General features: G+C 46.2%; 1 protein-coding gene across 1 annotated transcript in view; it reads left to right on the top strand.

Moving 5' to 3' along the window:
- The window catches only part of LOC104280606 (lethal(3)malignant brain tumor-like protein 3), a gene marked incomplete at its 5' end in the record, with an annotated part of 29,109 nt that extends 2,969 nt beyond the window's left edge, over positions 1-26,140 (top strand). Inside the window, 16 exons of the mRNA XM_009878305.1 lie at positions 321-409; positions 1,641-1,745; positions 2,364-2,499; positions 3,001-3,092; positions 4,389-4,540; positions 6,055-6,131; positions 7,798-7,883; positions 11,503-11,613; positions 12,631-12,745; positions 12,871-12,970; positions 13,706-13,876; positions 15,252-15,374; positions 15,717-15,778; positions 18,132-18,298; positions 22,587-22,649; positions 26,012-26,140. Coding sequence (XP_009876607.1) covers positions 321-409; positions 1,641-1,745; positions 2,364-2,499; positions 3,001-3,092; positions 4,389-4,540; positions 6,055-6,131; positions 7,798-7,883; positions 11,503-11,613; positions 12,631-12,745; positions 12,871-12,970; positions 13,706-13,876; positions 15,252-15,374; positions 15,717-15,778; positions 18,132-18,298; positions 22,587-22,649; positions 26,012-26,140 — 1,778 coding nt within the window. The remainder of the gene's footprint in view (positions 1-320; positions 410-1,640; positions 1,746-2,363; positions 2,500-3,000; positions 3,093-4,388; positions 4,541-6,054; positions 6,132-7,797; positions 7,884-11,502; positions 11,614-12,630; positions 12,746-12,870; positions 12,971-13,705; positions 13,877-15,251; positions 15,375-15,716; positions 15,779-18,131; positions 18,299-22,586; positions 22,650-26,011) is intronic.
- Between the last annotated feature and the right edge of the window lie 1,537 nt (positions 26,141-27,677).

Raw genomic sequence — 27,677 nt, 5'->3', positions numbered from 1 at the left:
GTGAAATATCAGGAGAAGGAATTCTCTCCCACAATTTTTAATTATCCTATCTTATCCAAACTTTACAGTGGCAACTTTCCGTGGGCAGCCTCCCCGCAATCCAGGTGCCACAGTTGATTTGTGATATAATAAATTATTTTTTTTTTAATGAGAAATGAGCACGCTTTTCCTCCTGCTGGAATTCCTGCCTTTCCTCAAAAGTTGGGTAACACTGCCTCCTTGGGGAGGCCTTGGCGTGTGCATGGGAGGAGAAAGAGAGGGCAGAGCCAGAGGCAGCTGAGAAGAAACACTGATTTTTCCCTTTGTTTTTGATTGCTTAGTTGTTCCTGGAAAGAAGAAGGTATGGAACTGGGTTTCCTACTTAGAAGAAGAACGGATGCCAGCTGCTCCTCTAAAGCTGTTCCGAGAGGTCAGCGGCTTTTTCAACTCTCTCGCTGTGTTTTTTCTTGGGCAACACCGCAGAACTAACTAACTCAGCAGAGGTAGGATTGGAGCCTGCCCGCGAGCCAGCAGCTCCGTGTATGAGTTGTTGCGGTGCAGGCGGGCAGTAAAACCCCGACGTGTTTATTTCCAGCCCTGAAGCGCTGTGGAAACAAGCATCTGTGCTGTGAAATCTCATCCCAAAGCGGGGCGTAAAAAATGCTGATTGAATCTCACTCGGAAATAAACACCCGACTGTTTCGATCTGTTTTGGGTGGCTCTGCCTAAACGGGCTGTTGGGCAATCTCCAAATAACGCCGGAAAGAGACAGCTTAATGTCTTTCGTATGTCCTGTGCTTCGCCGGTGGTTGTACAACACCCCTTCCTCTGTAGAAAACTGCAGTGTGGACGTCGTAGATCGAGAAGCGGCTGTTAAGAGAGAGGCTGGAAGCTCTGGTCGTTCGCGGGTTGATACGCTGAAGGTGGGAGAGGATGAGCTCAGCCTTGGTGAAGCCACTTCTGTGCTCCGGTGCTCCGGCCCCTGAGAAAAGTTCAGCTCCCAGTGAGCTCCTCAAAGCCGGGGGCTGCTGGCGCCTTACCGAGCGGGAGAGGGAGAAAAATCAGGAGGCAATAAGCCATTTGTGACTCCAGATTCCTTTTAAGCCTTTGGTATACTTCAGCTGTTTAATTTGGATTAAGGCCGCAAATAAATGAAAACCACAACTGTTTTCTGGATTGCCTGGGTAAACGGGCTCCAGCTCAAACGTGCCTTGTCCCCTTTACCATTTGGAGAGGAGAGGTCACCTTCTGGGGAGCCCTGAGCTGCTGACCTCGAGCTGACACAGGCAAAGCGATTTTAGCTTCCCTGGGTCTTTGTTTCCGCCACCCCTCCTGCATCAGGCTGCAAAGGGGATTCTTTTGTATTTGAATCGAGCTCATTTCTGCATCTGCTGGAAGGTTTGTTTGTAACTAATTGCAGCAGACACGAGGTTCGGTGTTTTGGGGGGATTAATTTAGAAAAGTAAATCTGAAATACGATGATCACGCCATTGTTGATCTCCGTACCTACACGTGTCTGTTAAATCAGCAGTCATTTAGTGATAGAATTTTCTTCTCCGAGTTGAAAATTTGAAGCCTCAAGTATATCTGATGAGCGCTCTGCAATAGATTTTGTCTGTGGAAATTTAAAGCAAATGTTTCCTTCTTTTCCTCCCTCACAGTATCAGTCATTCCCACAAGGCCGGAATGGATTTAAAGTTGGGATGAAATTGGAAGGGCTGGATCCTGAACACCCCTCTCGGTTTTGTGTCCTTTCGGTGGCTGAGGTAGTTTTTCTCCCTATCTTTGATTCCCAAAGTCCTGTGTACATTTAGGATTTTTTTCAAAGAAAAGTAGAAATGTGAGAGTAATAGTACTTTAAATAATCAATGGTTAGGAGGAGTTCAGGGTGACAAGGAATAATATTACGTGGTTAAGGATGAAATCCTTTTACCTGAAATCCTGCTGTCTCACAACAATAAACCTATTAATGGATAAATCTTAAAAGAGTGGAACTAGCCCTTAATTCTTAGGATATATATAAGCGAGTCGAAATGCCTTTTATGCGTCTTCAATTCTGTGAAATCGGTGTTGATCAGGTACAGACATGAATGTTCTCAGGCTGAATTTGTTCTCCAGATATTGCCGCCCAGGAATGTGTCCGTCAGCGGGGAGCGGGTGGCCGGCCCTGTCACGCTGACCGGGTTCATTTCCAACTACTTCAAGTGAGGAAAGAGGAGCATGGAAACCGAGACACATAAATGATGAGAAATAAAACTAGGCTTCTGAGAAATAAATGAGATTAGTTACTTTTATCTGTACATCCAAACACAGGGAGAGTATTTGATTAGTGTTCTTTAACTTCTTGATGACCCTTTATGATAACCAGAGCCCCCTGCTTACAGGTGCAAGGGTACAGAATGCGATTACATTTTGACGGTTATCCAGAGTGCTACGACTTCTGGGTTAATGCTGATTCCTCAGACATCCATCCTGTTGGCTGGTGTGAAAAAACAAGCCATAAGCTGCTCCCTCCTAAAGGTACGGGGAAAAAAATAGAGTGGTTTATAAGAAACTATAAATTCTACTAAGAACTAGTTGTCCTGGCTGTGCATGTTTCGTTTTTAGTGTGGTTTCGTTATGGAATTCGATGTTGAGTGGCTTAAAGGGAAGAGGTGTAGGTAAGATAATGAATCACAGAAGAACAGAGCAGCTTCCTTTTGATATTCCTCAAGACTGACACTGTTAATCAAATTAGAAGCTTTTTCGGATGAGCCTGTAAAGCCGGGAGTCTCTTTGGGGTTCCGAACTTGCTGCTTTCCTGCATTCCATTTCCTAGAAACATTTCAAGGTAGAGATTAATGGTTGGACATTACAGTGAAAAAGAGAGAGATGTTTTAGCTGAAATGCGTAACCCCTGAAGATTGTAGAAGGGCAGTTATCATGCAAAGTTCATATTCTTCCCAGGTGATTTCCATTTCTGAAAAACCAATCTGAATGCAACAGGGCTCTGTAAGACAATCTTCTTATCTCTCTTTCTAGGTTTCAAAGAAGGAGAATTTAATTGGACTTCCTATTTGAAGAATTGCAAAGCTCAAGCAGCTCCAAAAAGCCTTTTTAAGACCCTCAGCACTGTAAGTGGTGATAGGAGATGTTTCAAATAGATCTGATGCTAAGTGAGTTTGGGGCAGAATATTTACATGGTTTTAATACGCTCTTGTCAGAGGTGCAACTGCGGTACAATCAGATGCAAGCTATTTCCTGCAGTGATTTATTTTTAAGATGGGAAACTAGTACAATTTTTCTTCCTTCCCCCAGTCACTGACTCGCCAGAGAGAGAATTTGTATTTCCCTTCCTCCTTAATACTGGAGGAAAAGATTTACTCTCCCATTTATTAAATATATTACAACGATCTGTTTTGCTGTGTCCCTACAGTCGACAATCAGATGCAAGCTATTTCCTGCAGTGATTTATTTTTAAGATGGGAAACTAGTACAATTTTTCTTCCTTCCCCCAGTCACTGACTCGCCAGAGAGAGAATTTGTATTTCCCTTCCTCCTTAATACTGGAGGAAAAGATTTACTCTCCCATTTATTAAATATATTACAACGATCTGTTTTGCTGTGTCCCTACAGTCGAGATATTTGGAATTTGTATTTCCCTTCCTCCTTAATACTGGTGGAAAAGATTTACTCTACCATTTATTAAATATATTACAAGGGTCTGTTTTGCTGTGTCCCTACAGTCTAGATATTTGTGTCACTTCCCTCTAATTTAATGATTCCCAAAATAATTTCTGGTTTCCAGCAGCATACTCATGTGCACTGGGGGATTCATTATGAGGCTACAGATCTTGAGCATTTTTCATCCTTCACCCACTGTTGCTTTCGTTTCGATTGTTGGCCTCGGTCCCACTCTAACACTCCCATTTCATGTCACTCAGGTGACACAGAGTCTGTTGGATTTGACGTGGACTTCAGGAGGGGAAGGGCCCAGCTGTGCAGCTCTGCTCTGCTTCTGACCCAGCCACCTGTTTTCCGCGAAGACTCTTGAGGAAAACAGGTTTTCCTCAAAGGCTCTCGAGGAAGACAGGTTTTCCTCAAACTTTCGCACTTAGAGGACAGGACGTGCAACACTCGCGCTCATCCTCGGCCAGTGCTCATCACCGCAAGGCGTGTGCATCCTGGCCTTGGCATTTTGTATCTGGAGAGGCTGTTATTGAGCTACATCAGCTCTTTTTTAGAAGTAGTAACAATCGGTGCCAGAACACATGGAAATCCTCTCTGTAGACCTCTTGCCCGTAACTGTAGTGTGTTTTGGTCAGTGGGTTTCAGGGTTATAACGTGCAACGAATGATTTTATAAGGGGCTTTCAAATAGCCTGACCTGGAGCGTGCCTGACTTCCCTTCCCTGATGTCCTGTTCCTCAGCCTGTCACACCCTCTGGTTTTCGTCTGGGAATGAAACTAGAGGCAGTGGACAAGAAGAATCCATCACTGATGTGTGTCGCGACCATCACGGACATGGTGGATAACCGCCTGCTCGTTCACTTCGATAACTGGGATGAGAGTTACGACTACTGGTAAGGAGATTCTATTTCTGATATATATCCACAAGTAGGCTGTGGTTTATTTCACTCCTCCACTAGGAGTGATATCTAGTATTTTAAATGTAGCCTCTAAAGTTGGGATCTTAAATCGGTTTCCAAGCATCTGAATAATTACATTGGGTTTTTACAAAGTGCCGGTTGCCCAGAACCTTCCTTTGCTGTCTTGAGTTGCTCAGTGCAAACCCCGTGGGGTTAGCTTGAGCTGCCCTTGGAGCGTTGGGGTAAAAAGCGTTGGAGGGGATGCAGCTGAGCCAGGGAGCGCTCCTGTCATCTGTTCCTCTGGCAGCGCTGAAGGAAGAGTAAGCTCCACTAGTGACACCACCTGGAATTAGTAACATCTCCTCCTCCAGGGCTGGTAGTGGCTGTCGGCGGCACTGAAGTCAGTAAAAATCTTTTCCGTTCGCTTCAGCGGAGTGGGGCTGAGCCCATTTGGGAAAAAAAAAAAAAAATTGGTTGCCAACATTTAGGCTACTAAGACTTGCCCGGCACTACAGTTGTTCTGCATCTGAGAATCTTCACCCCACCTGGGGGCAGCTGGAATAGTAGGCAAGGAAATGCTTTCCATTTTTACTTTTTTGTGTGTTTTCCTCCCTACATGAATGGAGCAACTGTCTTTGAATGTGTCTGTGAAAGCAGCACAAGGCACACTGATTCGGTCAGTGTTCTGTGTTCTCTCCCCCATCTCCTTTTGTTTGCATTTTTCGGAATTGTTTGGTAGCAAGCTGGTCTTTTTTTTTCTTTTCCATAAATACATCACATAGAGCTTTATAACACCAGTGTTCCCTTTTGCAGGATTTTAGATCTTGTTCCTTTACCATTTTAGCCTGCAAACTTTTGTTTCCACGCCAAGTTTTGGTTAGAATTTGAAAATTTTCATGGGAAACACAAGCAAACAAAGCTTCAAAGTACAGGTTGGCTGAAAACACTTTTTTTTTTCTCAAGTCTGAAAGGCTGCTTTCGTCCCTTTGTCAGAGCAGATGTGACAAAAGGGGCTGTCTCAAATTCAGGGACTCAGAAGATCTAAACATGCAGTAAAATCGGGAGGCAGACAAACTACCACTAGGTTTCAGCTGGAATGAATGGATAACGCGGTTTTTGGCAAAGACCTTAAAAGTAATTTCTCTTTCTTCCACGAGAATGGTGTTTCAGTTAGGGCTGAAGGTTTGATTTTTGTTTCTCTGCTTCCTCTGCATTTTAGCTTGAATGATCTGTGTCCAGGCTGAGCTGTGGTTGGTACGATCTGGGAGGGGGGAGTTTTTTGTTGATGTTTTTTTAAAGCACCAGACATTTGTATTCCCCTAGCTTTTGGGGCAGCTTGAACGCCTTGAAAACTTGGCATTATAAATTCAAACGAGGTGATGCTTGTCTTTTACACCATGATCACACCTACCGAAAGCATCTGCTAACCCAGCGAAGATAGCATTTGAAATTCTACTTTTCGTTTTGCTTTAAAATTGACTGGTGCCAACTTTCCTTCTTTGGTTCAGGTGTGAAGCGAGCAGCCCCTATATTCGTCCTGTTGGCTACTGCCAAGAAACTGGAACCCCACTGACAACACCACCTGGTAGGTTGAAAGTGAAACTTAGTTCTTTCCTCAGCTAAAAAAACCTGCAAGCACTATCTTCCATGTAATTACAGATTTGCAAGTTACGGGTTCCATTCAGTACTCTTGCGTCTGCTGACGCTGTTGTTCATACTTTTTACCACTGCATTTTGTTTGGTTTTGTAGCTTTTCCCAAAAATGGAGCGGGGTTTGGGTAATTTGTAATGCAGTTAGATTTCAGAGGGGAAAGAACTTTGAAGTATTTGCAGCATGTCCTTTAAGGTGAGCTGGAAGAAAGAAGAAGCAACATCATGATTAGATTTTAGGAAGAAAATCTTCAGTACGAGGGCAGCAAGACTTTGGAATAAATTGCCCAGAGAGGCTGTGGCTGCCCCCTCCCTGGAGGTGTTCAAGGCCAGGTTGGACGGAGCCTTGAGGAGCCTGATCTAGTTGAGAGGCGTCCCTGCCCATGACAGGGAGGTTGGATTAGATGATCTCTAAGGTCCCTTCCAGCCTGGGCCGGTCTAGGATTCTATGATTTCATAGAGAGTCAGGTGGAGTTTCTGGAAATGAAGGAGTAGTTAAAGCCGCATCTCTTTCTGCTGCACTGGAAATCAGTAAATGAACAGAATGTTGGCAAATGAAGAAGGACAGAACTTAGAGGAAAATCAGGCCTTGGAAGTGCTTGTGTTCACCCTAAAAATAACAAAAAATAAAAAAAAATTATATCTATCAATGTTAGATTGACAGCCCTGGAGCAAGAATTTTGGTAACTTCTGCATATCAAGTGTAGGAGAGTGGGTGGCACTGCAAGATCGCTCTGCATCGGAGGAATTAGTCTCTGTGCTTTCACTGCAGATGCAAAAAGTTGTAAATGCTTACTCCTAAGAAACACCACATCTCTTCCCACTCCTGGAACGTGCAGCGGGGCTGTGGCGTGTAGCTCCCCTGCTCCTGTCACAGTTACCTGTGCCCCCAGCAGCATCTGCAGTCACTTCTCCTTTCGCTGCTCAGAGATTTACGTGCAGCAGTTCGCGGACTGGCCTATGTGTTTAGTCATTGCACCCGCCCGCCAAAAGGAAACAATACTGAGGCTGAAAAATACTGAAATAGGAAGGGGGAAAAAAAAAAGTAGAGCGGTTTCCTAAATACAGCTGCCAGGGAGAGACATCCTGTTGGAGTAACACCCCCATGTAGGTGTCTGAGATGATGGGAACAGCGATGCAGGCTCTTATCTCCAGACTGCGAGTTTTACTCCACCGTGGGTGAGTAGGTAGCAGGAGGCGAGAAGCTTCTGCAGTCTTGCAGGCACTCACACACAGAATAGTTAATGAAACAGGAAATTAATTTAGTGATGCCGTTGCACATTGCGAAAGCCTCTGACTAGCTCTTAATTGGCAGCTTTCTCTAGAGAATAAGCATTGATAAAGCTGTAGATAAATGAGCTCTTCAGGTTTCTCAGGTCAGGGTTAAGGCCCTGTGTAGAAGCTGGCAAAGCTTGCAGCACTGCTGCTTGTGCTGGAAGTGGAGGGTGTGAATAAACAGACGGCTTTCCAGTGCCATCCCTTGCAAGTGCTAAATTAACATAATAGCCATGTGTTTGTAGCTGCTTTTCTGTTGTTGGTAACGATAAATGTGAGGGTTTTTCTTACTTAAATGTTAATTCTCTGGTTTGTTTTTTTTTCAGGATACAAAGATTCCAAAGCCTTCTCATGGGAGAAATACTTGGAAGAAACCAACTCCCAGGCAGCCCCAGCAAGAGCATTCAAACTGGTTGGTGAATCTGATTGTCCTGGGTCAGGAGTGTGGGGGAAACTGCGCTTCTCTACCCTTCTTTGGTAGCTGCCGTATTTAACGGTCGTTGACCAAGTCCATGCCAAGAGGGTGAAACTGGGCCTCTTACTTGGAGTTTAAGATCGTCTCTCATTGCTGCTAAAAAGCAAAACACACAGCAGACTGCAAGACATTTAAAAAAAAAAGCTCTGAGAAGCTCTCTTGGAAAGGGTTTTTGACTCAACGTCTTCACTCGCTCCATTAGTGGATTTAAGGGAAGAGCCTTCAGTCCCCGTGGGTAATTGTTGCTTTCAGGGGAAAGCGTGAAGGGCAGTACCTTTCCTTGGAGGGGACATGCCGAAAAGGAAGAGCTGGTTTTCTGCTCCTGGGCAAAGAAGATCTCCCAGTTGACACCTGAGCAGGATCGATGTGGGTTGAACAGGCATTTCCAGACTCACGGAGGTCAGAAGCAGACACCACTGGCCTGCAACTGGTGGGGAAAGGGGGAAGGGGTGGGGTGCTTGGATGTGTTTGAGGGGGAGTGAGAAGTGTGCAGTTCCTCCCTCAGGTGTCCACGTGAAGTTTTAAAAGCTTCTCTAAAATATTTTCACATTGTGGTTGTGCAGATCCTCCTCCTCCTGGTTGGTGAGGCTGGGATTAAGGTAGAGTGAAAAGTTCCTATGAGGGAAATATGTTCTAATATAGATCCGAGTTCTTCTGGCAAGAAGCCAGCTGTGCCCTCCACAGAGCTAAGTGTGTTAACAGATGAGAGAGCATCTCTGCCAAACTCCTAGATGAAGATCATCTTGCAGGCTAAATCTGAAGATGGTTCTCTCAACCTTGGGAGCTCGAGCTTTTGTCTCTTACATTAGAGTTCGGTGTGTTTGTCTGGAAGCTCACTGTGAGCACTAACAAAACAAAAGCCTTTAAAATAACTTCATTTTAAAAAAAACATACTTGAGGGTTTTGGGTTTTTTTTTGTCTTAGAGCTTCTTCCACACTGCTGGCTCTCCTTGCTGTATTTTGCAGTATGTTTAACAACTTTCTGCTGCCCTTGTGACGCTCGTCTTGACTCCTTTCGATGAAGTTAGAGTTGTAGGTTAATACGTGCTGCCCTCCTGTATATTGTGTTGGTAAGCACTGTGGGACTGAGGAGGAAAAGCAATCAAGGAGGCCTCAGATAAGGCAGGTAAAAGCCCTGCCAGACAAGTTTGATAATTGCCAGATTTTGGCAGGTGTCCGTTTGAAATTGTCAGGAATGGGAGGAGGCCGGGTTTGCCTCTTGAGAGAGCTGCGAGTTCCGTGCGGCACAGTCAAACTCCAAATCGTGCTGTGGATTGAGGTTTTCCAGGGGTGGGCAGACAGGATCTTCGATCGCACAGCGCGGCGCGTGAAGCACTTTGGAGCCCGTGAGCAGGATAATGAGTGGAGCTCATCAGCAGGACTCAGTCGTTTCCCCCAGCGTAGGTTCAGTCTTTTTCTGAGCCATGCTCGTAAAATCCTGGCAGCGCCGGAAAATGGGAACGTTGAGAGTATGAGAGCGAAAGAATGCAGCAATCAGTCTTCTGCACAACAGAGGAACAATACAAGTCGTTTGGTAGAGACAAATATTTTGGGAAGATCATAAAACTCTTCGTGATACAGAAAGAAAGAGTGAAGCATGACCTACTTAATACTGGCAGTCTGGAGTTCTCAGTGATCTGTCATTGCAGCGTTACTTCCTCAGATGTTCGGAATATAAAATGTGTTGGGAAGTGACACCTGGAGGCCTTTGGTCGGGACAGGGAACCTTTTCAGTACCGAGTGCTCCCTTTTTTGTATTCTTCCAAAGTGAAGTGTCTTCCCAAGGGGGAATGCAACTGCCTTGTCTGCCTGTTTTCCTGGTCTGGGAGCATCTCTGCAGCCAGTTTTTTGCTCCTAGTTTTGAGAAAATAGCAGAAAGGCCAATTCTGGCTCTCGGAATACTCCGGAATATGAATTAACATCCAAGACAGTTTCAAAAAATGAGACAGGAAAAAAACGGCATTTGATAGATCAACAGTTAATAGAACTCTTTCAAGATAAACCTTGTTATTTTTCTGGCTTGGATAGTCTGAAGTGCAAATACATGACACAGTTATTGATTTTTTTTTTAATTATTATTATTATTCCAGCTAGCAATTACAGGAAGCCAGTACATAAAAATACAGGTTGAGAGCCAGAACAGACATTTCTCACCAAATTAGTTTTTAACAATTTTCAAGAGCTCTCTTAGGTGCTTAGTCTGAAGACCCCGATAATGAGTACAAACAGCAGATCTTGTGTCTGGATTTCTGCCTTCTCCTCCACCCAGAAATGCAGGAGGAGACTATTTGGTTGTCAAAAAGGCAGCAACCCTTCAGCAAGACTTCAACAGCCCCGCTCATCTCCTGGGCAGCGTTTTGTTCTCCAGCACTCGGGCTCCTTCCTCAGGGCAGACAGACGAGGTTGGCTGGTTCAGTAAGACACTCTTAAAACTAAAAGCAGTTTAGATTGTCTTGGCTTTCCGTGCGTCGTGTGGCTGAAAACCTGGAGATAAATGTCTGCGTCCAGGTGAAAAGACCAAAGAGAAACTTGAGGTTTGGAGTCTGTAATCCCCTTAGCTCAGAAGTGAATCTCCTTCCTCACCCCCAGCCACCGGCAGTGAAAAGGATAAGGGAGATTGTGAGGGAAGAGGGACTGTAATCATCTTTTCATTAACCTGATCTCGTTCAAAGACACGATTTACTATCTCTTGCTCAAATCCTGACCTTTGTGTGCAGAAGTGAAGAAGGGACGTGTTTCGAATGAGCATCCTGTGCTCCATAAGGAGGGATTTTCAGTCAGCCGTTTAAAGATAGATGGGAAAATCAGTAAACGCTGAGCGGTACTTAGAGGTTTACATCTGTGGGGGCTGCAAAGGGCGTGCATTGGGTCAAAGGACATTCTGGAGTTTTCACAAAGTCATTTGACTGCCAAGGTTTGAGCCAAAGGGTAAGTCAGCAACTCCATGTGGGAGACACCAGCAGCTGGAGCTGCTCTCGAGTCCCAGCACCGCAGTTCTCAGCAGTCACCGTTAGCAAGCAGGTGCAGTTGTGGTTGTAAGAAGTGGGTGATAACCCACGTAGTGAAGGTAACTCTTAATATCCAGATGCCAGGAAGGATGTCACGTATAGCGTAGGAGAGAGAGACCTCACGGGGTGCTGTGGTTCGGGTGTGAGGTGGTGGTGGACTGGCTGCTGGCCTTGTCGATGTGAGATCACCTCACTGCTGTGTTTGGGAGTTTTTCTGTCAGGCTGCGGAGTCTGTGTCGGTGGAGCTTGTGGTAGGGTCTGGCCTTTTTTCTGTTTGGAAAGTACATCTTGCCCTGACTCAGAAATGCTGCTCTGCACTGAGAAAGCTCAGATTTCCTCTCAAGTAGTTTTGGGCTGCTGACAAACAGCTTATTCCTCAGAAATTCTGATTTTTAACTTCTGAAGCGGTCTGCTGTGTGAGATCAGGGGCCAAAGCTGCGAAGGCGTTTGAACGGGAGATGAAAACTTCAGCACATTTCATTCAGCGCAGGCGACTAGCTCTGGACACCCAGGCTTTTTAACATTCTGCTTCCGATGCTCTCTTACAGCGTCCAGCTCACGGCTTCCAAGTTAATATGAAGTTAGAGGCTGTGGACAGAAGAAATCCCATCTTGATAAGAGTGGCAACAATAGTTGACAAAGACGACCATCGCATTAAGGTATGACCTTGCTTCAAAGTGCAGAGCCCTTGTGCTGAGGGACAGAGGGACTGGCAGAGCAGAAATACCCGTTTGGTATGAGGAGCAGCAAACAAACGCTTTGCACATGGTGTAGCCTACAAGCCTGCCTGACTGGAAATGATTTGGTTGTTTTGTCCTGTTGAAACCCCTGATGGAATTGCCTGGTATTGTTAGTTACTGTTTTAACGTAACTATTTGGAAATAACATTTGACAGCACGATTTTCCATCTCGTAACAGTTCCTGTGCAATCTACGTGAGTGAAGTCAGCGGTAACGTTCTGGTGGGAGGCCACCTGATTTATTTTTTTTTTTTTGCCAAGCATACTTGAAAGAAAATTCAAACCCTGGTACATGTGGGAAGTGGCTTCATTCTCCAGCGTGAATTTGTTACATAAATTGATGTTAACTAATTCCTATCACATAAATATATTGCCAGAAAAATCTGTTGGGCTTTGGCTTCCGAGAAATTAAGTCTGAGCCCACTGAAGTGGAGACTGCACTGATGGAGGCTCCTCGGCCACAGATCTCCTTCCCAAAGGATGATTATGTGGGCAGGAGTGGAGGTTGCTCTCCATTAGCCATCTGATTCTCCGTCTCAGCTGCGATTGCAGAAAATTCTGTCTTGTTCCCTGCAAAACTCACCAAACTTTTGGTATTTATGGTGTTTCGGCATCCTCAGAAAAGCAAACAATGAAATAAGCAGTTGTGTTTGCATAGATTTAGTCTGTGTGGAGTGTGCTGGAGCACCCCGTGGTCTGTGCTTTCTTGCAGACCCTGTGGTTTGACTGTGTCACCAGAATCTGGTTGTTCTGTAAAATGTAGGCGCAGGGGTCAGGAAAACAAATAGTTACACTGAGCACAAAGGACAATTGTGCTCCACTGAAAGGTTGAGTCCATCCGCCCCAAGCTGAGCAAGGGGAAACAAAGGGAGAAACTAAAATAAAAGCCGAGTCATGTCCTTAACTGCATCTCTCACCAAGACTGTGCTTCTTTTAGATCCATTTTGATGGTTGGGACCGTAATTACGATTTCTGGGTCGATGCAGACAGCCCCGACGTTCACCCAGTAGGCTGGTGTGCAAAAACCGGACACGCTTTGCAAGTCCCTCTAGGTAAAGTAGATGACATCATGTTGTTATGCTGAATAATTTTCTGAAGTGCAGTCAGTTGCAGGGAGCATTTTACATGTCTCTCTAATTTTTTTTTTTTATTTTTTTTTTTTGGCGCTTGTTACCAGGTGCTGTTGACCGAGTGGGAACAGTGGGACAAGCGTGTCCTACTCCAGGCTGCCACGGCATCGGCCACGTCAGGGGACCGCGATATGGGACACATTATACGTATGTATAGGAGATCTTGTAAGGGTTCTGCCTGCCAGAGCCTGACTGCTGCCCTTAATAATGGTGCAGCAACAAGCACCTGCACTGCACTGAAATTATCTGGGGGGAGGTTTAGTCTAGAGATACTTAAAACTGCAATTGCAGCTCCCTCTTGTGTCCAAATGTGCTGTTTCATCATCAATTCCGTGTGTACCAATATTAGAACTGCAATGCAATCCATCATAGATTAATCCACTCCAAATTTCTACATTCCAGCATTCCTGAAGGAATGTTTTGGTAAAATAATACACCCAAGAACAGCGCTCAAGGAGAGAGCTGAAGAGAGCGAGAGTGGGGGTAGATTACTGAAGTGTAAGAGTTTGTGCTCTGCCTTTTGATTTCCTACGAGCTCCTGGAAAAAGGAAGAGTTTTCTCAATTAAACTTAAGGAGCAAGAAACCAATCCCAGGTGGGAGGTGGGAAGATCTAATAGTACATAATGTGGTAAAGGGCTTTGAGTTTTTTCAGAGTGAAGCATGACTTTGGTTTCTAACTGTGCCACGTAGGCCCCTGCTTTCCTGCACCTAAAACTGGGCAATCACATCTCCCTGAGTGTTTCTGGCCTCACTTTTTCTGGGTTTATTGATGGATATTGTCTGCCTGAGGCTGGTGAGACCGCGTGACTTAAAAACAAGCGTCGCCATCTCTCTCTCTTGTGTTTTTTTCTTTTTTTTTTTCCTTTTTTTCTCTACCACAGATTAATTGGCTGCCCATATTCTGATGTGAACCTCAACAGAGAAAACTTGTTACAGGACCGCCTGAGTGGGGAGAGACCTTCCCCTGGCCATAGCCTGCAGAAAGGCAAGAGGCTGGAGACTCCTGCCCCGTTTCTGTTGGGAGCGGGAGAGTCTTCTCAGGAGAAATCCAGGTGAGTTGAACCCTTTTCCTGAGCAGATACTGGGGAGCAAAATCATGTTACAAGGCTGAAAACCACAGGAACTGGCAGAGAAGCAGCAGAGCCTTGAGTTCATCTGTCTGTAATATTGACCCGTGCTCCAGACACTCTTAACACAGAGCAATGCACTTTTATACCCTCATATGCCTTAATAGGTTTCTTGATTCCTTAATCCTGCTGCTCTGGTCACATTCCAACCAAGGAAATTGCATTCTGTCTCCATAAATTTTTTTCCTTGCTGTTTCAATTTCAAATATATTGTTTTCCTTCATTTCCTGTCCTAAAACTGTCAGGCAAGGTTATTTTGCTCTATTAAACTGTAACTGCAATCCACCCCAGAGTCGGCTTCCTTACGCTGGTGGGCGTGATGACTGTGTGTATCGCCTGGCAAACAAGTTGAACCCCTTTCTATATTTTATTTTCTTACATGAAAATCGTGGAATCAAGTAGCATCGAAGCAAACTGCGTCCTAATTCTGACTGCAAGAGGCAGTTAAAATGTGTTGTGGGCCAGACCTGGATGTGAAAGCTTTTTTTATTGTCACCTTTAGTCTGTACAAATCCAGTCTCGCTAGGGAAAGGTCCAGCAATATTTTTGGAGTTTCTGGTATATGAAGACTTACAGGCATTTTAAAGTTCATTTATTTGCTGAGACTTAGAACATTTTCAAGATACATTTGGCCGGGAAGGAGGAATTCTTCTCTCCCCTCCCTGGCATATGTGGCCAAAGTTTGCCTCCTCCTACCCAAGAAACGTGCAGGCGTCTCCATTTCCCAATTTTAACACTAGAGTTGATGGCATTTCCATGGGGCCATTGCCATAAAGCTCTTTGAGGAGCTTTAGGATCCTCCCAGAATAAATGGCATTCTCAAATCGCAAAATATTTATATTCTCCTAAGTGTTTAATTTCCTGGTAGTGGGAGGTCTGAACTCAGTATGCAGATCCAATAACACCCACTGCTTCTCCTTCCTTGGGCAACTCTGTAGCTCAGTTTACGCATCAGACTCAGCCGTGGAGACTCTTAAATGTTATCTGCAGGTATTAAGATCCAAAAATCTTAAATCTCTTGATTTTATATAACACGCGCTTCAGCGTGTTTCTTGTAGCCGCTGGGATCAGGGCTTTAGTCCACAGGGGCTGATTTATTTCACAGACTCTCTCTCAATCTGCACTGAGGAGGAAAAAAGCACTTTCTACCGTGCCAGTAGTGGTGGTGAGGAGAGGAAAGGTATTACCACTAGGTGGTAGTTGCTGCTCTCAGTTGCAAGTTGCAGCCAGCTTTGCTCTCCTGCAGGAAAAGGGAACAGAGGATGTCAGCTGAGCTGCTATCATGTATCTGTCTTCCCAGAAAATGTGCACAAGACAGTGAAAAGTTGTGTCAAAGCGATGTTCACAGTCCGTCGGAAACCAAGAGAGAGAGAGACTGGGTGGAAGAGGATTCCTCTGCGGACATCAAAGCCGAACAAAAAAAGTAAATGAGATTTTTGTGATGTGTTTTCCCGCCTTAACAGTTGCGTTTCTCACTGCTGCTGCTGTATCTGAAATACCAATGTGAATCAGCACAGCTCAGTTTTATTAGAGATTGGTAGTGTAGGGTTTTAGAACGACACGGTAAGTCTCCCCCCTTCCTCCCGTTGCGTGGGGCCCTCTCTTCCCTGCAGTAAACTCAATTCTGAGTTCTGGCCATGGGTGTAATAGCACAGTCCTTAGCTTAGAGAGAGGTCAGGGATGGGGCAGTGCTGTTGCTTAGTTTAAGAGGGGCAAGTTTTTGGTTATATCAACGTTTGAAGTGTTTTGTAATTGGTGCTTTCAGGCTTGGTTGCTCGCATGCCTATATAAAGTTCCAGCTGGTGAAACAGGAAAGCAATGGGAAAGGTTGGTTAAACTTTATTTCTTCTGCTCTGTGTGTGCGTCTCTGTGCAATATACACAAGTCATGAGGAGCATTTGAAGCTTTACGGCGTTTTTTGTCTTTGATTCCACAGTCAAGAGAAAGCAGGCACTGGAGGTGATGGCAGCGGTGATTTTTCTTCCTTGAAAATTAGGAGAAAGGGTGAAGTTGCTTAAAAGTGAAAGGTTTAATACTTTGTGAAGCTTTGTATTTATTAGCTGAGAAGGCAAGTGTGCACCATCTCTTGTGCCAGGGCATACCCTTCCGAAGAGGGAAGGGGTTGTTGTTCCCCGAGCAGTCGGTGACTGTTCTGCTGACAGCGCCAGCAGAGGTGTCACGGGAGACTTGCTTAAAACCTGACAGATAGTTTAAATAACATTGACTTCTTTCTTTACACCCCAGAAACATAATATGAATCATTTTGGGTGAGGCCTTTTCTAAGGTTCTCCAAAGGATGAAAAAGAAAACAAAAAATTAAATGGAAAAACAATGCCCTTTTTTTTTTTCCTGGTACGTGACAGGTTAAGTTTTAAGAGAAGCTTTCTGATATCACTTTAGCAAACCATATGCTTAACTTTCAGATTTACTATAAAAAGCCGTTTCAGAGAACTGAGCTGACCAGGCTTTTAGGAGGATTTAACATGGTAATAAGTCTCCAATCAAAAATAGCTAAGCAGGCACAAACTGGGACAGGTGGCTAGCTTTTTCTTTTATTTTTTTAATATTCATTTTTACCTAGTGCTGACTTCTGCAGTCAGAGCTGGAGAAGTCTGCCAGCTACGAGCTGCCGTTGCAGCTGGCAGGGAAAGCTGCCTGCTCTCCCTTCACATTCACCTTAAATGGAATGATGGAAATCAGTGGAGGGAAATTCTCCAATAATCCACTGACCTGAAGTTTCCTGAGTACCCAGGGCTTTCATCCCATCTATGTTTAAACTATTAGGACCCAGCTTTTTTCTTCAGGGGAAAGGAATTTGTTTAGATCGTGGTTCGGATGCTTACCCTGAGGATTGGGGCTTAGTGAAGAAAAGCAGCACATGAAATCTTGGGCATGACTGGGACCTCCTTTGGTGGTGGGAGGTGGGGGCAAGGCCAGTGGAGGGTTGGGGGAGGCAGAGGAGGGTGTCAGCCCTCTGAGGAGCAGTGTCCTGTGCCTTGATGTCACCAGGAGCATCAGCTCTTGAACTAAGCAGTTCTCCAGGCTTTATTTTTTTAAAGCCTGAAGCCTTTGGTCTCGTTTTTGGAACGAGAGACCTGTATTTGATGCTGTCCCACGTCCTTTAGGGAGGTGGAGACAAGGCAGGGTGGTGCAGTTGGGGACAGGAGGATGACCTTTTGCTGGATCACGCTCTACCTCCAGCACTGCTTTCACTTTGGCAAGGCAAATCAGCAGGCAAATCATCGAACTTTTGCTTTTTTCTTTATAATACAGTTTTCCTTTGTGCTTTACACATAGCGACTGGCTCACCCCACAGATCCTTACACACCAGCCTACTAACAACTGTTTGTGCTAACACCGAGCAAACCCAGCAGAGGCGAGCGGCGGCCGTACAGGCGCCGGGCGTGCCAAAGCTTTCTGAAAACGGGAACAAAATGGGAATTGTGCACAGTTCCTGCAGGATGGTACTGGGCAGCCTGCACACAGCCCGGCAGGGTGGGGGGCGAGGGGCCAGCGTACACATTCACCTCTGTAAACCAGAGGAATGTTTCCCATCTTGTTTCCATCCTCTGCTTTGCTTCCTGTTGTATAATCAGGCAAGTCCCTGTAGGACCATGACTCTGCACTACTCGAGTGATCTCATTAGGGAGGGGTGATTTCTTCCTTTTCTTGCCTTGATTTTTAAGGCTTCTATCACTTGACACATGAGGAGGGAGTTGATGTCTGGAGGTAACGTGCAGCACTCCTGCCCTGGGAGCCTCCTGGGGAGGCAGCGAGTCCAGGCCATCACCTGGCACACGTCGAGCTCTTCGCCGGCTGGCTACAGCTGGGAGCTGGAATGATGCCCTTAGTTTCCAGCCGAAGATGCTGTTACCAGAACTCCTCCACCTTGTCAATAAAACGCTGCAAACATCTCTGTTAGCAGCATGACATCATTTTCCAGGGAAGAAGCTAACGATAAAGACTCCAGCCTGGCAATCTTATCTGTTTATTTTTTTCTTCCTCCTGCTCGGGAGGGTAGGAAGAACGCCCTGAAAGCTCAGCGTGCCACGCGGTAGCCGTGTCTGGCTGTCTGCTCCCCCTGCCTTGCTTTTCCCTCCAGAGTGTGACCCTTCCCCTGCCTGCCTGTAATTGCTCCTACTTGAATCCTCTCTCTGACTTGTCTGGTTTCCTTTGGCAGACTCCGATTTGGATCTCCAGCAAGCCCTCCACCAGTCTATCTTCATGCCTTCCCTGGCCTCTAACCCGACCCACCGCCTCCATCTCTGCTGGGAGCAGCACTGCAAGCTCTTGCCAGAGGTCTCGGGCCTCACGGCCAAACACGTGGCCAAATGGACCGTGGAAGAGGTGAGTTCCCTGTTCCCTGCTTGCTTGGGGTGCGGGAATGCCAGAGCCCTCCTGTTTTGGAGTGCTAATTGGAAGGCATCTTTATTTTATTCCCTCTCCTAGGCAGTGCTCTTGTGTTTGCTTTGCATATGCCATAGCTGACTCAGCGAGAAGTTATACCCAAGTCCCTTTATAAGGGAGGGAAAGGATCCCTATTAACCCTCTGGTGGCCGCAGCTCACTTCTCTGAACAGGAGTCTTTCCCTTTCTTTGGTTGTTTATTGACCCCTTGATCTTTTTAGTCCTCGGGCCTGGAACATCGTTCTGACAGCAGATTCTTTTTCTCTCTGATCTCCCTCCTCCTCTCCTCTGACTTTGCTGCTGATTCACTTTTACATTGCAGAGAATTCCAAACCACACTGTGTGTGCCCACTCCTCCTGCGTCTCCCTGCGTGGTTCCCCCTGGAACAAAACTGCCCACAGCCTGACCTGATTTCTGACAGAGGTAGCTGCGCCGCTGGGGGCTGTCTCTGCAGTCCCAGCTCTTGGGATGTCTCCTGTAATTAGGTGGTGTGTGAAAAAGCCGGTATCTTTGTGTGCTGAGTAGTTCTTTTTTGCCTCAGTGCCTTGGGCGTAAATAATATTTGTATCTCCGCTTGGCAAGCAGTGACAATTTGGATCCCGGTGCTTTGAATTCGAGAGGAAGGTGCTGTAATGTTGTGTTAGCAAGGGTGTAGGTAATCTGCAAAGCAGGAGAAAGGTGCTGTTCTTCATGCTGTGTAGAGCATCTTCAGAGACTTTTTGAAAATGTGTTTTCCTTAAGTGCCTCTTACATCAGATAAATCCAGTCTTGACTTTGCTCTTCTTGCTGGAGGACTGCTGGGAGACTGGTGGGATTGCAGCGTCGCAGGAGACAGGAACTACAGTTGAGAAGTTGAGAAGGGGATAGAGCAATTAGTGGTGCTGTTTTAAATCTTGGTGTTTGAATTAAATTCATAGCAAGGAGGAAAAAAATCTCTCTGAAAGATTTGCTGTTCGTATCCTTCTTTAAAGAAAGCTTCCAATGATTTGCCCAAAGGTCTGTTAGAAACTCAGTAAAGGCAGAAGCAGTTAATCCTCTGACATGAAGATCAGAATCTCTTTCTTTCGGATAAAACATGGAGGCTGGTTTATGGAAAAGCAGAGTTGGGATAGAAGCCAAATAAAATTTGTCCTTTGCAGTTGACCTTTAAAGCAAGCGCTGGCTAAATTGAACTGGGATATTCGTTTGATACAGATGAAGGGACCAATGCAGGACACTGGATAGAGCTCTTCAAAACCCAGAGTGCGCTGAGCTGTGCTCTGTGCTGCAGCCTGAAACAGCTGATGGAGTTTCAGCCGCCACCAGGAGTGTGAATGACGTGTGACAGTGGCAGCCCTGCGGCCGAGCGGCTGAAGTAGTTACGGGTTTTGTCTTGAGTTTCAGTCAGGTGGATCTGGTTTTGCAGATGATGTTCATCACGAATTCCCATAGGGATCTCTTTGGGCTCTGTGTGAGCGCTTCCAGGATGAGGGCGTGCAGTGAAATGTCGCCGCAGGTCTGGAAGATGAAAGCAGCAGGACTTGGTGTATTTTAGGGAGTCCAAAGTAGATTTGATCCGTCGGTGCTCGGGCTCCTAACATCTTCCTACAGGGCAAACATTTGCCTTTGGGTTGGGCTTTGAACTCCGCTGCACAAAGGAGACTCTGCTGCTGCTCTGAAACAAGAGCAATGAGGGTGCAAAATTCTCTTTTGCTTTCAGACTCAGGAGCTGTTTTTATTTTACAAAACCCACATTAAGGAAAAAAAAAATGTTGCTTTAATTCTCTCTTGGTTGGGAACAGCTGAACTCGCAGAGCAGCAGCAGTATTTAGCAGCCCTCAAGCTAAGAAACTCTTGGTAACATTGAGCAGTCAACAAGAGTAGTTACTTTAATGCAGCTTTGTTATTTATTGAAAGCTTCCTGTCATGTTTTTGGAGCACAGCTAGCAAAGGATATAGAATCACAAAGAACATTAATATGTGCTGGAGTTGTATTGTTTATTAGTTAATCCTGCATCAAGTGCTAATACCTTGCAGGGGGGACTGTCCTTGTGCTAATTGCTTGTGCGTTAAACCCAGCTCCGCTCTGCAGAGACTCACGAGGCCTTGTCAATTCTGCTCTAGCTTGATAATAAAGGGCTGTGGGAGGCCACCTTCCAACTTTACCAAAAAGATGTACCAACATAATGTGAGATTTCAGTGTGTCACGTGCATATGGGGTTGCGTCAGCCCTTTACACATGGGTCTGGAGTTTCTCGGTTGTTCTCAGAAGGCAGAGTCCGAATCTGCCCCATCTCGCTCTGCTCCGAACCCGGCCAGCACATCTCCCACCCCCATCTCAAGCCCCTCCGGCCTCACCCTTCCCCTTGTTTGAGGGCTGTTTCCTCCAGCCCGTGGTGTCACTGCGTCCTGGCCTCGTGCACCCGAGCTCCCTCGTCCCTCACCTGCCACATCGTGATTTGGGGCCCGTCCCTCCCCTGCCACATCGTGATTTGGGGTCTCTCCTGGGTCTCTCACTGCCCCTCGGTGGAACCCAGGGTCTGCCTTGTGTCCTGGGGACCATCTCTCCTCCTTCCCTCTCTTTTCTCCATTTCTGGTAAAGCTCAGGATTCCTGTTTCTTTAAATAGGAATTTGTGGCGTAGAGTGCTCGCGGTGTCCCCACCGGTGACTTCTGGGACAGATCAAAGACCCGTCGCTCGGTGTCTGTGACAATAGCCAGGAGCAGTTGTGCAGGGAAGGACACAGGAGCAAGGCAGGCTTAGATCATTCCCTGCAGATTTCTGCCAGCCCCTCGATACCAGAGACACTGAAGGGCCCTTATCACCTTGTCCCTAGGGGTGTAGCTGTCCCTTGATTCGGGAAGGTCCCAGACCCCCCCTGCAGAGGTTTTTCATTTATCTTTGGTTATAAGGAAGGGGGAAGGATTCAAAAGGAAAGGAGTATTTTGGTATTTGTTTATAACAGGAGTTTGCACTTCTGCAGAAGAAAATTTGGAGTCCCTGCCTGATGGAGAGTGGATTTTAGGGGTTCCCTTTAAAACAGAGCTGTCCCTGCTAGCAGAAGAAAAGGGCAGAACATGAGAGGGATGCTCTGCTGTCGGGTTACGTAACAGGAACAACAGGAGTCAGAGCTGTTCACCAAAAAGCGGCTTCTGCCAGGGTAGAGCAAAACCCGAGGGCATGCTGACAGCTCCGCTCTGCGTGGTCGGAACTGGGGGAAGGGAATGAACATTAGTCAGGTGGTGGGATCAGCTGGAGACGCAGTGACACGGTTCAGGAGGGAGTCTGACAGGGCTGAGCTACAGGGAAGCTTGTGTTTGACAGTGACCCCTCCTAACTGTTTGTTTGTGTTCGTGGGAGCAATGTCACATCTGTTAGAATTCAGATGAATATGCCTCATGAAACAGAGCTGTTCCTGCGAGGGAGCAGCCAATTAACATGAGATGTTTGATCTGATTCTGCCTCGATATACAAATCTTCTCTGAACCAGTGAAGCTGCAGCTGGAGAAGACAATACATATTAAGTCATCCTCCGCTGCACTCGAGAGTGCTCCTCACGCTCCTTCATCTTACATAATGAAACCCAAGGGCTGCTTGCTTGGCCCCTGGGAGATTATTCCAAACATTAATAGATTTCCTGCTTAGAAAGGTTTTCCCTAACGTGAAATGTAAAATTAACTTTTGGTCCAGTTGGTTCCATGGATCCCCTCTGCACCCACCATAGGTTAAATAGAATCAAAACTTTCCTTCCCAGCTCTTCTGCCTGGTGGTAAACCAGCAGCACTCAGTCGGTTGGTTTATCTTGTCTCTTAAAGGCATATTGTCATGGGGAGCTGTCTAAATCCTTTTATCCTTTTAATTTTACTTTCCAGCAATACTGCAGAGAAAGTGAAGTTGTGGATGGGTTTAAAATAGCATAGTCATATACAGCTTTTAATCCGTAGAAATAGTGTTAGTATTTTATGAAGATCCTTTTGAGCAAAGTGAAGAAACTGGACTTCTACGGAAGGATAAATGGTCAAAAGCGAATACAGGAAGCATTATAGGTGAACACAATCTGTTTTGCACGGATGTTGCAGCAACAGCTCAGTAATGTTTTTCATATAAACCATCACTAATGGGAGAGTTGCCTGTATTGTAGTTTTAAAAATTCTTGCCTCTAGAACTCTCATATGGAAAGAAGACCTCTTCACTTGATGATACCTCATTTTAATCGTCTGTTTTTCTCTTTTCTCAAATACAATTGCAGGTGGTAAGCTTTATCCAGCGTTTGCCTGGTTGCAAAGAACAAGCGTCTGTTTTCAGGGAAGAGGTAAGTGAAGCCTGCCCACCCCCTGCGCCGTGCCGCTGGCGGGTCTGCTGGCAGCGAGGTTGTCTTGTGCCTCGTTCCTTTGGAGTTTCCATGCAGAGAGCACAGACACGCTCAGCCTCGTCGTTAAAAAGCCCGTGGCATTTAGGAGGCAGCTTCAGCATCGAGCCGAAGTCCCGCGTGGCTAATTGCATTCTGCTGCTTGAAATTTCCCCGGCGGTTCCAATCGCCGAGCTTATGCTTGACATCCTGTCTTGGACTGTTGTGCAGCGGGTTTGGCATCGTTATAGAGATGTCCTGTTGGAATGGTGCGGTGAAGATCTCATCTGCTCCCTCTAACGAGCGCGTGTGCCTGCTTCGCTCGGCGAGGCTGGCAGTCGTAGGGTTTCCCAGGAATCGCTGGCTTCCCCCATGGGCTGAGGTGAGAGCAGGAGGGGAGCCCTTTTCTCGAGGCAGCGGTAGCGGTTGGGAAATCAGAGCATCTCCTGCACGTGGAGTGTCCGGTCAGCCCTGCCACGGCCGGGCTGGACTCTGCTCCCTGCTGGTGGCGCATTCACTTTGGCTCCTGAGAAATCTCAGCAGGGTTTGGCAGAGCTGGGTTTTAGCACCCTTCTCTGCGTGGATCGGAGACACGTGGTCTCTGTTGAGCGCTTCGGCTTCCAGGTTACGTCGCAGGTGTGACTCGGAGGCTCTTTATGAGCCCCTGATTAATTGGCACAGGTGTACCTGCCCTTCCACCACCACAGCTCTGAAGGTGAGAGCTTGAGGGATGGTCAGTACCTTCTGTGCTCTGTTCAGTGCTGAGCACACCCTCTGGACCGAGCAGCGTTGCGTGTCCTAGCGACTGCAAAGGGCAGGTTTTTAAGAGATGACTGCTCCCCAGAGCTGGCTCCCTTTCAGGATGAATCAGACTGTAGTGCATTTTGTAGGATTTGTGTATCTGTATTTTGTTTTCCCTTCTAAAAAACCACACACTCAAACAAAATAAAAAGCAGAAGAAATAGAGGCTTGCAAAAAGCACTTTTCTCACTCTAACAGCGTAGCAGACTCTACTGTTCAGTTGAACATAGTGGGAATAACGAAATTTCTTTGAATGAACCAGCCTTCCAGTGTAGCTGAGTTTAAAAGTTTTCTAGCAAAGATGTATTCAAAGGTGAAAGTTTGGTAGGTGAGGTGTGATTAGCAAATCTTCTAGTGACTCCAGTTGTTCACAACGTATTTTATTTCTTCTAGCTGTAATTTGAACAGGTCTGGAGCCCAGCGCCTGCTTTCTGGTTTGGAGAGTGGCATAACCGTGGTCTATTTTAATACCTTCCAGTCTACAGCCTCAGAGCGTGATTCCCTTTGCCAAATGAGAGGGGCTTGGGTTGTTTTTTCAGGTTTGTGCTCAAACCAAATTGTCAGTTGGAAATTAAAACCCTCTTAGCAGGTTGGCTTTGGCCAGAATTCAGGTGTGAGCATCGGGACCGCTGAGCTCTGCCCACGTTGTCCATTAGCTGTAATCAGGCCTTTGAGTGCTCGCCCGGTAGGATAAATAATTCCCTTGCAGACTTGTCTTGGCGGGGGGAGAGGGATAAGTTGCTGCTTATGTTAGGAACAAAGAGAACAAATTGTGCACAGAATTTTAAAAACCGTCCAAATATGATGGAACAAAGAAATGAATGATAAAGCAAAGGCACTGGGATTGTGCTTGTTCCTGGGTCCAGTTCAGGGAAGGTCTGTTTAAAATGAGCATCTCTGAAGCAATGCAGTGAAAATGAAGCATCGTAAAGCGTTTTGAAACGTAAGGCTGTTTTTTTCCAGCAGTTTTCTGCTACTCTTGACTCTGTTATTTAATTTAAGCAGCAGTCCCGTTTGTTTCAAGCTATTTTTAACATGTTCATGGCAGCAGCGTAGACTCCAGGCAGCTCACAAGTAAGACTGGGAGATGCCGTGTGGCCGTCTGTGGACTGGGAGCACTGCTGTCATTTCCAGTCCAAGTACTGGGAGGTCGAGTAACTTGCTGATGGTGTTTTGTGTGCTTAGAGAAGGGGAAACCAAACCTCCTGGTTCCCAGCTCTTTAATTATCTGCTCGTCCGAGTTGATTCAGTGCATCCTCTTGCACCAGTCGTTGACGTCCGAAGAAGTCGTAGTTAGGAAAAGTACAGAAACAGAAGAATTGTTATTCTGGAGGAGTTGAGTGTCTGGTCTTGTCTGCTGCACTGGTGAACATCAAGTGAGAGGGTGAGGTGCTGTCACTCTGCAAATGGACTTTAATGGAATAATTTAGGGAGACACATATCGTTTGTCTGTGTCCATTAATCTTTGGCTGCTTCCCTGCAACATTTGGGGTTTATATTAATTATATCCGTGTTGTCTTTGTGGATGTTCTTGTAAACCCAAGGAAATTTTTAACCTGTTCGCAAAAGAATACGTAGCGATTTCACTCGCTGCTACCTGGAGCATCCTGTATTTTCACAAGGTAGTGTCGTTTTCACTTGCTTGCTTTGAACCTAATCAAATATCTTCTTGGGAGAGCGCGTGTGTAAATCCAGACAGATTATATGAATTTGCTGTGCCTTTTTTTATGTAGCACATGATCTCTTTTACCGGGTGCTAAGCAAGCCCGTGTAGTGTCATTGAAGACAAGTTCACGATAGTCTCCTGGTTCTCCTTTAAGCAGTGACTTGGTGTTTGTGGGCATAGTACGCCGTAGTTGTGAGAGTAGCCAGACATTCACATCTCAGGAATTTTTTCTCCCCTGTAAGGTTTTTAGCAGAGCTGACCCAAAAGAAGCAGGAAAAAAAAAGGTTCGTTTGCTTGAAGTTTTGCCCCGAAGAGCTTAACAAGGGTTGAGGAGCCTGTGCAATGACAGTATGTAACGAATGCACTAGGAAATGGTGATTTTATATTTCTAATCATCGTAGATTAGTGTAATATATGGATTCTTGGATAGCTGCCTCCTGAAGAATCGTGTTCTGGATTTCCTGATCTAATTTCTGGCCACAGACTGTGAAAAGGCTGTAGGATTTTTGACAGTTGTTGGCTTTTGGAGCAATTCTAGTGAATATAGGATGTGATGAACCTCTGTCCTCCTCATGGTCTCTCTCCATAAGCCTTGCCCACACTTGGGCTTCTTTATTTCTAAAAAAAAGGGTGGGTAGAGAAGGTGCGAGACCCTTGGCCAGGGCAGCGTGCCTGGGAACCTCACGGGGGTGTGGGTGCTAGGACTGGGGGAAACACAAAGTGTTTCAGTGTTCAAACCCGTGTTCGTGCTTTCATTTCTCGGTTCAAAGCACGTTGTTTACCTGGCCGACCAGCGGTGAGAATCCCTCCTCTCCCTCTGTGGTAATGCTTATCTCACGTTGTGTTTTCCAACCTCTAGCAAATCGATGGCGAGGCCTTCCTGCTCCTGAACCAGAGCGACATAGTTAAAATCCTCAGTATCAAGCTGGGTCCTGCCCTGAAGATCTACAACGCCATTCTCATGTTCAAGTCTGCAGAAGAGAACTGAGGAGAACCCTTGGGCAGAGCCCACGAGGAGCTGACAGGGAGCAAATCTTCAACCGAGAGCATTACAACGTGCCCCACAGGCAGTTTGGGAACTCGTATTTCTTTTAAAGAGAACTTATTAAAAATGTTTTGAGGACGTAAAAAAGAAAAATAAATCCTGCCACAATCTGGAATACGGGGCAGCTTCACTTCCAAGAAGAGGATATTATTATATTTTGTAATCGAATTTGGTTTTGATATATCAATCTCTTTTTGAGATCTAGAAGAAACCTCCAGTTCTAAGGGGAATCCAGGGTAACGTTGGTGGAGCTGCAATAGCAAGAAGAAAGCTGTGAGTAAAAGAACTGCTGCGTCCAATGATAGTGCCTGAAAGAGAGACTGAATTATCACCAGCGTGTTCGTTTTATTCTGTGTGTCGAAAAACTCCGAGAAGAGACAGTAAGAAAATGGGAAAAAAGATGCACTTCAAACAACTCACCTGTATCCTCTAGTGCTGTGACTCAAGAACTGGCCTTTTCAGGACTGATTTTTAAATTCCAATTTCTCCTGCTGGTCCTGGTTGATCTAATACCCTTGGCTGCGGGGCTGCCCACGCCACGGCAGGAAGGTAGCGCTGGGCTAGAGGGTTCCACCAGCAATGGAGCGCGTCCTTTTGGGTATCGAGTGAAATGTTCTCATCTGTGTCACCAGAGAGTGGGAAGCGAGCCCTGTCGAGACAGGATTTGGGTAGGCAAAGATCTCTCATAAAGACATCTCCCACGGGAGACAAAGGTAAATATTTCAGCTGTAATTCTCCCGTCAGTGTTCATGTGCAACTGCTGGCTGGTCCAGGAACATCTCGGGGCGAAATGGCGCCTTGGGGAACACTTGGGTATGTGGTGGGTTCGTTCTCGCCCTTTCCCCTTTCAGTCAAACGCTGGGAACATGGGTTGGAAGTGTGTAGGGATGCAAACACATTTCCTAGAAACATCTTGTTTTTCTTTTCGAACAGTTGAAACTCGTGAAGGTTTTAGTGCTTTGAGTTTTCCAGCCTCCAGGTGGGCTGTGGCCCCTCCAACCCAAGAGTCCTGGGGCTGCAGCAGTCGGGCACCGGCTCCTCTGCCTCTCTGGTGCGGAGGGAGGCTGAGCTTTCCTGGAGGGGAATGAGGGTTTGAACAGAGAGCAAAGCGAGGTGGGATTTACTTCTTGAACGAGAGAGCTCATTTCTGCCAGGGAGGACGCAAAGCTCGTGGCTGTGTTCCTGTGCAGGCAGTCGGTGCTCTCCGGGCGGGAGGAGAGGACAAATATTTCCTGCTCTGCTCAAAGTCAGAGCCTGGTTTTATGAATGTGCACGTGGGAGTGGATGTCCTGGATGGGGCATTTCCGCACGGTTACTTCCAGAAGCCCTGGGAGAAGCGGTGAGTCCCGCTGGGGCTCTGCTCAGCGTTACCCTTTTTGCCTGGCAGCACGCTGGCTCGTGACTCTTCCTCTGCCCGCTCGCTGTGATAGATATTTGGCTGTTCTTGGGTTTAGCTAGAACCTCTCGGCTAGGGAAGCCT

This window comes from Apaloderma vittatum, unplaced genomic scaffold, assembly GCF_000703405.1.
Source record: "Apaloderma vittatum isolate BGI_N311 unplaced genomic scaffold, ASM70340v1 scaffold801, whole genome shotgun sequence".
Taxonomy (NCBI): domain Eukaryota; kingdom Metazoa; phylum Chordata; class Aves; order Trogoniformes; family Trogonidae; genus Apaloderma; species Apaloderma vittatum.
This window is presented reverse-complemented; position numbering and strand designations above follow the sequence as displayed.